At 33.0% G+C, this 11,265-nt stretch overlaps 1 protein-coding gene across 1 annotated transcript in view; it reads right to left on the bottom strand.

Annotated features, from left to right (window-relative positions):
• The window catches only part of nompC (no mechanoreceptor potential C), a 23,474-nt gene extending 16,482 nt beyond the window's left edge, over positions 1–6,992 (bottom strand). Inside the window, 5 exon segments of the mRNA XM_018453839.1 lie at positions 1,212–1,328; positions 1,691–1,792; positions 3,894–3,995; positions 5,503–6,030; positions 6,974–6,992. Coding sequence (XP_018309341.1) covers positions 1,212–1,328; positions 1,691–1,792; positions 3,894–3,995; positions 5,503–5,829 — 648 coding nt within the window. The 5' untranslated portion in view covers positions 5,830–6,030; positions 6,974–6,992.
• Between the last annotated feature and the right edge of the window lie 4,273 nt (positions 6,993–11,265).

Here is an 11,265-nt window from a genome sequence, read left to right on the forward strand (position 1 = left end):
AGATAAGATGAATGATACAATTCAATTAAGAAGATTAGAAATATATTTATTCTCAAATAGATGTGAATAAAGAATAATAAATTAATATGTCCTTTCCAATTCTGTATATTATTATCTTTTACAGCATAAATTATAATCTTTAGGGAAGAGACTCGAGACAAAATCGTAAAATTGGTTAAAATTAAAATCGATTGATTAATGTATTGAGAGAAAACGTATTTTTATATTTTTAATCTTCCTAATTGGCTCTTCGATGCTTCCAGTACTAAGTAACAGTAGAATATGATTGATTCTTATCTTTCAGAGCCAACCAATCACGTTAAATTATTACTTTTTTACTCAGTGAGCAGTTGTAATACTCATACACTCATTGGTTTTCTTTATTTTTACTAATCCTTAATGTACGCGACGATTTTCCATTCTTTTTATTACACACAATAACTAGGTCGTTCGTATTCTGGGTTGATTTTCATTACTTTTACAAGTATGCAAAAATCATTAAGTGATTCTTACGTAAACGTTAACATCTTTACAATATTAAATTTATAAATTGTGTATTAAAAAACTGAAACAATTATTTAGCCAGGTGCTCCTAGTATTTCAAAGAAAAGAAATGCGCAGAATACAAATGCTTCGATCGTGTATATTAAGGGTTAATATTTCGTATAAAGAAGTATTTCTACATGACAAGTATTAATACATGACACGAAAGTTTTTCGTGCTTATGTCAAATGTCTAAATATGCATCGGCTCGATACTCGATATAACGTAAATCCTTATTGTTTTTTTTTTTCATACTGACGACGAGGCCGGACTCCTCCCCAATTCGTAGCATCGTACTATTGCGATGGGATTGTATGACAAAGGGCAAGGGAGCCAGGGAGGAAAAAGCGAACTAGAGAAGAGTTATGGCGCCGTTCGGTACCAGGTAGCGATCTCTCGGTGCGCGGCACCTGTCACGCGAGAAACGCGGACGCGAAACGGGAGCATCACGTCGCGGTTATTACAGAAAAATCTTTATCTTTGTCTAATTTGAAGTTTCGGGGCCGATATGAATCCTCTTACGGTGTCATACTACTATTAGCTCGTTATATTATATTAAAAAGATCAACTCGATTGACAATATTGGATCCCACAAACTGATGCATTTAATTAAGTTTTCATTTGCCTTTTATGCAGCTTTGTGAAATTATTTTGGGATTGCTACTTACTCCGTCGACCTTCAGTCTGATGTCTCGTCCAGCAGAACCCAAGAGAGCTCGTAGGATCGATGTAGCGGTGCCCGTTTGTCTTGATGCTACCAGATGAACCGCCGTTTGTTGTTTTGGCTATAAACAATACGTGAATATATTTCAAGAAGTTGCGGATGTTTATTAAATAAGATAATTTAAATAAAATGTTTAAATCGAGTCTTAACACTCGTGATACAATTGTCTTGTTATTTAAATACCATGTAAAAAACCATGAAAAATAACCAAAAGATCTAAACTAAAATTCTAAAAACATCTAAACCGAAATTTAAAATTAGTCGGAGAATCTATGACTAAGCAGATTAAATCGTTCGCAATAATTCGAAGTAAATTCTTTTCTAAAGAATATCAGAGTTTTAAAATATAGTCTTATATTTTACAATTATAAATTTTATTCTAAAATCGCTACGACTTTTTTACAAAAATAAAATTATTCGTACCCCTCCTGTGGCATAGGGATCAACACCTCTCTTGGACAGCAATAATTTAACGACATCTTCTCTCGAATACATAGCAGAGATATGGAGAGCATTGTAATTATCCTGTAGAAAATGTGTCAATGAAATGCATTAGGAAGGCAACTGTATTAGTAGTAATCAACATATGAGAATAACATTATGGAAATAAGTACAACGATAATGAAGCTATAAGTTTTGCCCTGCCGCACCCATTGGGCTGACCCTTATGATGTTTCAGGTTTCAAGTTTCTGATCACGGCATATCAGCGTGCTATTTGAAAATTATATTGGAATCATTGTGGGAGCGGTAGATCGATAGTAGCGAATATGCAACGCCTTGCACATGTTTGCAAAGTGATGCTCTAACATAGTTAACGGCACGTCACTCGTAACACAAGTAAAAGGAGTAACATGAACCGTATGCAGAAAGCTAATCTTCGCGCACTAGTGTAATAATAATAATAATAATATATGCATAATCCAATAATATTTTTAAGGCTTCATGTATTTTTCTCAGAAAAGTTACACAGTTTGCGGATTATTTCTGCAAACAATCTTATTGGTTCGGTCAGAAAGCCCGTGCCGTTTTTTCTCTCAAATATTGATGTAAAAAACGACATGAACTTTGTGACCAACTCAATACATCATTAAATTCTGTTTAATATGTATCAAAACATAGATAAATAGAATTTAACGATGTATCAACATACGGAGATAACCCGTAAACTTTCTGAGTAATTTCTATAAATAATTACATCTCTCATTGATAAGAATTACTTCTCCTATCGATAAATCATTCGCTAAATAAAATAGGAGTAGAATGCGAGAAAGAAAAGAATCATGGTCGGTTTTTTGAATTACTTAAAATCGGCGTAGATCGTAACGTGTATGATTACATAGAAAAAAAATGATTTTACTGGAATATCTAAACATTTAGCTAGACACAGGTCTAAAAACAATTTTGTTGGACCATCAAAATAATTGTGCAGGAATCTCAAGTATGATAAAAAATGCTGCAAAAATTTCGATATTCTAGCAACGGATTTAGCTTTATTATGTAATTATGATAGTCCTACAGAATTATTTTCAGATCGGTATCTGAATAGCTACAGGTATGTATCTGAATGCTAAATTTTTAGATAAAGAAAAATCGTTCTCCCTTTTCCTTCTCCCTTCTTCGTCCTAACGCGTAGGGCAAATCGATAAATTTTACTATAGAGTTCTTGCGGTGACGTTCTTAATGACTTTCAGAAGATTGCACCAAGCGTGCTACATAATTGAACCCCTGCCCGGGGTGTCAAGCGTAAAATGCCGTTGCATAGGAGCCGTTGACGGGGAATTTTTAAGGTTTAACGATTAAATTTTTATCTACTTTTAGGATCGGAACCCTTTTTCGTTATGACTAATAGTTAGCTAACTCGGCGGCCTACTTATCCATTTACATAAGTATCCGTCTTTGTCCAGTCGGTCAGTAAGCATAAGCCCCTTGACCTTGTCTCTCCTTCACGCAACTGACTTAGTGACTCAACTTAGCACAAATCGCGACCTGATCATTAGAAGTACACGTTTCGTGGCACGCGTCACCTTCGCTGGTGCTATTACGTGCCAGTGCCACGTAACCTCAGCACGAGAACTTATCGCAACGGCAATGAATCAAAGAACGATGAATCAAATGTTTTTACCTTGGTTTTAATTATCTCGAAAAACAATCATTCGTCCGGATATTATTCTCACGAGTAATTTATGTATGTTTTACAGAGTAACTTATAAACAAGTAAGAATCTTATTTTTAGACTGTACCATGTGAGAAACACAATTAATAATAGAACAGCCTATACTATTCACATTGAATTATTTAAAGTATTAAAGATCTAGCTTCGACCGATACACTGAAAAAAACGCGTGTAATTTTACGTAGAAATTACATGTCTATGACTGGAAAATTATCTAAATTACTTAAATATGATTGGAAATTTACAGGAAATTGTAAATTTTCAATCATATTTAGATAATTTTCTAGTTATGGACATGTAATTTCCATGTAAAATTACATGCATTTTTTTCAGTGTATGGGCTGTTGAATTTCTATTATTAAGAGTAACTTATATTTTTTTTAATTTTATTGAAGATAGACAAGTATCTCGATTTATCAAATAATTTGTCTCATTTATCGCACAATACTTGCATTGTTTCTGGCGCCCACGTCAGATCCGAGCTCGATCATCCGATCGAGTAGCGCGCTGCGATTATCCTTCACTGCGTACATTAACGGCGTCATCCCTGTCGTCTGTAAATGAAAAATCTTTTCCTAAGAAAATATGTTTGTTGTGTGATCTTTTCATAATTGTTCGACTGTATCTAAAATTTCTCCCATAAATAAATCACTATTCCGTAGCACAAAGATGTATTTTATACATGGAAACATTACTTTCGCAATTGTTTCTAAAAATAAGTGATTATTTCTAAATTTAATTGAATCTATTTGAATATTCTAAATCTAATTGATCTCTTTTACGCCAGAAGCATATCTTAGTGGCGTGAATAGCTTCACGCTCTGAGCGGTTTACTGAATTGAAAATTTATTACTAATTTCCATATAAAAATGAAAGTTGTATATATATGAAACAATTCATTAAAATTTATACAATACAATTTTATAGTTCAAATGAAATTTTTTTCATTTTATCTTAATTATTTTTTAAAAAACATACACGGAGAAAAAATATTTGCTATGAACGTAAAAAGAATTTCAAAATGCGTTTGTCAAATTTCTTTGCTCTTTATAGCAAACAAATTTGCATATTTAGCAAATATTTTGCATTTAATGCAAATAATCTTTTGTAGCGAGTAAAAAAAATTGAGCATTAATTTGTATTTGTTCCTAATATAATTGTAATTATGACAACGTATATTTGTCCACGTTTTGCATTCCAATTTTACACTGATACGCATTCCACTCTGAAATAAAGATCTGTGAAAGACTCAAAAATATTATATTATACTTCGTATTCTTATAAATATGTTTTATACTTCTTATAAATGTGTTTTATGTTTCATATATTGCAAATTCTGTTAATATACAATACATGTAGTAATTAAAATGTAATAAAATAAAAAGAAGGAATTCCATTTTACTTTATTTTAATTAATTAATTTAATTTCATCTTAATCTTTATCTCCAAATATTTTATATGCAATTATATCTTTTGCTTATTTAACAAATGTATTTATTTTTATTGCAACTGCAGCAAATCTTGATTGCTTGGTTAACAAATATAAATCGAAAAATTTTATTTGTTACGTCTGCAAATAATTTTGTGATTCCTATATTCGTAAATGGAATTTGCCGTTACGGTAAAAGATTAATGATCATAGCAAATTTTTTCTCTCTGTGCATCCGTTAATTAAAAATACCAGAATGTTTGCGGGTTAATTTATTTTACTAAAAGTAAACATTATTTTACAATATAATAATTAACAGATATCGCTTTTTAGACTTTCAAAAAAGTTATCTTTAAAAATACCAAAAGGTTAGCGGGTTAAAACGATAACCCGCAAACCTTCTGGTATTTTTAAAGATAACTTCTGTGAAAGTCTAAAAAGCGATATCTGTTAATTATTACATTGTAAAATAATTTTTGATCCAGCTTTCAAATCGCCAAATTTGCTGTATTACTTTCAAATATAATATAAAAAAAATTTAATTTTTTCATTTTGTTAAGAAATACACGTAATCCTTAATTCTCTTATTAACTTTTTCGATATTTTTAATACAGTACATGAACGAAACTAACCGTGTCCAAAACACCGGCGAGCGGCATGATGAAGCCATCTTCTCCAGCGCTCTGCACCGTCTTCTCCAGAGTCTTGAGCAGCTGGTCCACGGGTGCCCATTCTCCGCGTGCCGCCAGGCCCAGCAGCCTTTGGGCCCCTTCTCTGGCGGTCGCTCCGGCGGAGCTGGGCTTACTTCCGGGCTGCGACGGTTCTCCTGCAGTCGTACCGCCATTGCTTCCCGACGAGGCTGAACCACCATCGTCCTTACCGCCCGACGGGCTGTCCTCTTTGCTGGAAGGATTCTTCTTGTCGTCCTTACCTCCTGCTGGCTTCTTGTTACTACTCATGCTATCCTACGTATCCCTCCGCGTAGCATGATTCGCATGAGTGACTCACTCTTGTTCAAAATTGCACATAATTGTTGAGGGTATATAAAACAGTGAGAAATTGTACGGCCATCGGGCAGATACTTTTCCGTTTGGTGCGATATAGCAGAATGGAAGATACGACGATGCTCACATTTAAGCGGTTTTGAGCGATTTTTAGAGCTAACGAGAAGTAAGTCAGAGCTTTATTTTATAGAAAAAGAACAATTCCGTATAGAATTGAAATTTATAATAAACGCGAAGAATGTATGCTTCAAATGTATTATCAGAATGATACATCTGAAACATTTAAGGCGATACTTTCATAGGAAATGCGAAGTAAGTTTAAAGTCGTGATCAGATTAAAGATTGGGATTAGATTTTTAACCAATCAAAGCAAAGTTAATTAAACTTGAGATTGATTTTCTTTCTTCTGATTGGTTAAATTCCAATCCACTCTCTAATCTGATCACGGCTTAATGGAACTCGCAGAACACAAACTAACAACATTATACAATATTATAATTTTCTGCTCAATAATATTACTGTTTTGTACAATATATATTATACTTCATTTATGTTGTTGAATGGAAAATTATAATATTAATGTAATGTTAGTTTGTATTATGCGGAAAGTCACTAGAAATGGTTGTTACGTTTAAACATTAATCTTCTCACGACATTTGTAACATTTGTACAGAATTGCAAGTAATATTGTATCACTGGAAATATTCACAATTATGCTTTAAAGTTTTATTAATTCCTAAAATGTCCCCAGTCAACACTAACTAAAAGTAACATAACATCAATGTTATAATTTCGCACTCAACAATATAACTGTTACATAACATCATGTGTTATTACATTTGTTATTATATTCGTATTGTTAAAAAATTATAACATTAATGTTGTGTTATTTTTCGTTGATGTTGACTAGGATCTTTATAAGCCCAAACACCGCAAAAAAAAAAATTAAACCTTAACCGTAACGACTCTTTCAGTGACTTCCGTTAGACTTCGTTTTGAATGAGAGTATTATCTTAACACAGGCGAAAAGTCCCTGCAATTGACGCACTAATTATTTTACTATTTAGTCAGTTGTATCGAATGAAAATGTTAACGGCACCAAATAAGTGTTAACTGCACGATCAGCTTGGCGATTCTGAAGACGGTATGTAACCCAGAGTGAGTTTAGAAGAGGCGAGAGAGGGTTGCTTCCCTTCGGGCCTCGCTCGCTCGGCAGGATCGACCAATCGCCGACTCGTTCTCGCGGTTCGTTAGGGTAACGTTGCACCAATACTCCTTTACCTTTGACCTGCACGGATTACATTTCGCGCACACAGGCGCGAATTCGTGATAGGCCGTGCTGGTCGTCGCTGGTAGCAGGTAAGGAAATCAAGTAGGAGGTAGTGGTTCAGGTGGAGGAAGGGTGAGAATCGCGGAGGGGCTGTTATGGCTGCCGTCGACACGCGACTTCCGGACCAGCACGGCAGGCACGCTATCCGTCTATCTTGAATCCACTAGACTCTGCCACGACTCTGAATAACGTCCCTCATTCCTCTTCGCTTTCTCTTGCCCGAGACTAAACACTCGTTCATGCGTGGTCTCTATTTTTCGCCATCTCGACATGTTTTTTTCTTCCGATAATGCGTATATTTTCGACGAACAGGAAAATGTGAGTAGCGTGATGATGCGATTAATTGTATGATATTAAAAAAACACCCATGAGCCAATTGACTTTGAATATCAAGGAACATTTAATAAATATATATCTCGACATATTTTTCCAAAACAAAAAATGTAAAAAATATTTAAAAAATTTAAAAAAAGTTTTTTTAAATATATTATAATTATTATTATAAAAAAGTATAAAATTTACATAATATATATATATACAAAATTTTTTAATTCTAAAAGATTTAGTTTTCACTTAAATATTATTTACAATGTTAGATCGTTGCCTATATGCGGACAGTTTCTCGTGCATTCACATGTTATTTATCTGTGCCGGATGATTGAAAGTGAATGTAATTAAAATTATTTAAAGAAATGTATGATCAGCTGCTATATGCTGTTTACACTATGTCCTTTAGACTCAGTATAAAAAGCATCTAGTGTATAGTCAATCATTTTTTGTTTGTTTCCAAGGTTAATAATGCTGTTTAAATTGCTAATTATGTAGCAATAATGTATACTTGAATTATTTGAATTTAAATTGTCATTTGAATTGCAAGACGATTCCGAGGCAATTTCTATTTCAAGGCGATAAAACGAAACGATAAAAATAATTTCGTAATGCCAGAAAAAAGTTGTCATTTGAATAAATCAGTTAAGTTCTACTACAATAATTATTATAAAATATGTATGTCGTATTTGATATAAGTTTATTACAGCTAAATTGTTAATAATATTTAATTATTTAAATTTAAAAGCTATTTGTACAAAAAAAGTACAACATACATATTTCGTAATAATTATTATAGTACAACTTTTAATATTATAAAATTATCAATACAAAAATTGATGTAGATTACATCAAATTGCATGGATCTTGGTTCCTAATAATATTTCTGGGTGAATTTTAAAAATAATTACTGTCAAACTTGAAACGCAATCTTGAAATAAAAGATCACAAAATAAATTAATTAACAATTTAATAGTAATACGAGGTGTATACAAAAAGTTCGTGCACTGAATTTTATTCTGCCGACCTGGTGACGCTGTAAGCTTGTGCAGTGGTGCAACGTCTCGGGGGAAGCGTCACGTGTCCTTAGTAAAAGTTAGGTCACGGTCGAATGAGATCTTTGCTTTTCGTGTCTATTTGTATTAATGTACTTTTGATCGTGTTGGCGGAATGGAGCGAGACGTTTTAACCGAGCAAAGAACCAACATCAAATTTCTCATAAAACTTGGCAAAAACGGCCAGGAAATTCTTCAAATGTTGGAAATGGTGTATGGTGAGTCTGCCATGAAACGTAGAACTGTGTATAAATGGGTGGACCGGTTCAAGGAGGGAAGGGAGAGCGTCGCACCCTTCAATATCACGTGTCGATGAAAACATTCAATGTGTTCACGATTTGGTGAAGGCAGACCGTCGAATTACCACTAGAATGATTGCAGAAAAACTTGGAATAAGTAACGGTAGTGTTCAGACAATTTTAAAAGAAGATTTGAACATGCAGAAGCTGTGTGCAAAAATTGTTCCGAAAGTTTTGACTGAAGAGCAAAAACAAAGACGTGTTGATTGTTGCAATGACTGGATCGAAAACGCCCAGGATTCAAATTTTTTTAAAAGGGTGATAACGAATCCTGGATTTACGAGTATGATCCTGAAACAAAAAGGCAGAGTGAAGAGTGGAAGCACCGTGGTTCACCTCGCACTAAAAAAGCGCGCAAGAGTCGTTCAAAAATCAAGATCATGCTCACAGTTTTTTTCGATATTCGTGGAGTTGTTCATCAATGAATATGTTCCAGAAGGTGAAATTATTAATGCAAAATTCTATGTTGAAGTCTTGAAACGTCTACGTGAATGTGTGCGACGTACACGACCCGAATTATGGGCGGAGAACGCATGGATTCTGCGTCAGAACAATGCACTTTCGCACACCGTGTTACGCGCGAGTTTTTGGTCAAAAATAATATCACTCTACCATGGACCACCCTCCCTATTCGTCTGATATAGCACCCTGTGACTTCTACCTATTCCCTAAAGTAAAAAATATCATGCGGGGTGAACATTTTGTAGATGTTGATAAAACAAGAAACGACGAAGCTCCTAAAGAAACTGACAAAGGAAGACATGCAGCACTACTTTCAGGAATGGAAGAAGCGTTGAACCAAATGCATTCTGTCAAGGGGAGGGTACTTCGAGGGTGACCACATCCCCGTTACAGAATAATTTAATTTAGATTTTTGGTGAACCGAGTGCATGAACTTTTTGTATACACCTCGTACATTCAATTAATTTCACGTCAAACAAAATTTTTATCGGTATCATAAAAAAAATATTTACGTCGCGAGACAGTCGTAACAGAGTTACGAATTTATTTTGACAGCTGATATATATCGTAATATCTTGCTATTGAATAAATATTTTGCAATATATTCTGATATTAATTATGAACATACTATATGCAAATAAATGAAAGTAAAACCGTACAAATAGGTTTTTATCGAAACAGAAACAAATTTTTGAAAAATATTGCATATTAAGTATGTATTGGATGTACAGTCCCTGCAAAGAAAATTAAAATTAAAAGTATATTTAGTATTTACACTTCAAATGAACTGTATGGGACGTTCCATGTCAACGGGGACAAGTGTCTGGAAAAAATTTGTGAAATCGAAATAACATGTTCGAGCTTCAAATTTTCGTTTTTATAGTGTGATTTTAGGAAAAACGTGGCATTTTTTTTTAATTTGAAGCGGCTGCTCCAATATGGCGGTTAGAATGAATAAAAAATTTATGTGACGTGGAACGTCCCATATACAGGGTGTTAGTTAAATGTTGCCATACTTAACAGAGCGATTCTTTGGTTTATTTCAAGTAAAAAAATCCATATAAACATGTGTCCTAAACGGCTTAGTTTCCGAAATAAAAAAAATTTAAACGTAGTAATAATCTATTTATTTGAAAGATATACAGCTTAATGCAATATGCTTTGCTTCATGTGAGTTATCATTCGCACAACCATAAACAAAGTAACAAGTTCAAAGTCAAAGATAAATCAAAAACAGACTTCAGTTCTAATGTTGCGGATTAGTTAGCTTGTACATACGTTTTCAACAATTCATCTAATTGTTTTATTTCATCAGAAGAACTGAAGCCTGTTTTTGTTTTTCTGTTTTTGACTAATTTTTGACTAGTTCATTTATTTTATTTGTTATTATTCTTATTGTTAAAAATTAAAATTTTTTAAATGATAAAATTTATATTTTTCTTTTCTGGGTACATTAAATATTCAAAATAATTAATGCAAAGTCTCATTGCGATTTATTGATTAGTTACAAAGATATAGAACAAATAAATATTTTGTATATTTATTGGTCTTACTTCATGCATCGCAATGTAACTCTACGTAAATAATGTTGAATACATAATGTGTTATATTCAAAAATTGAGATTTTTATCATTTATTTTATTAGAGGCTAATTCATTTCCATATATTTTTATTAGAGCACAGATTTAAAAAATACTACTATTTATTAAAATAACTTATAATCCAGATAGCTATCTTTGTCGTATTATTTTTAAACATTTTTTTAAACAATTTAAAATAATCTGTAATTTTTTCATAATTTTGTTATCATTTTGAAAATATATAGTATATACAGGGTGTTTCCAAATTAAATGGCAAAACTTCGGGAGCGTGTAGAGGAGTAAAAAACTAAGAAAAAAAGTCCTATAGACATATGCTC

The sequence above is a fragment of the Mycetomoellerius zeteki genome, unplaced genomic scaffold (genome assembly GCF_001594055.1).
Source record: "Mycetomoellerius zeteki isolate Tzet28-1 unplaced genomic scaffold, Tzet1.0 scaffold41, whole genome shotgun sequence".
Taxonomy (NCBI): domain Eukaryota; kingdom Metazoa; phylum Arthropoda; class Insecta; order Hymenoptera; family Formicidae; genus Mycetomoellerius; species Mycetomoellerius zeteki.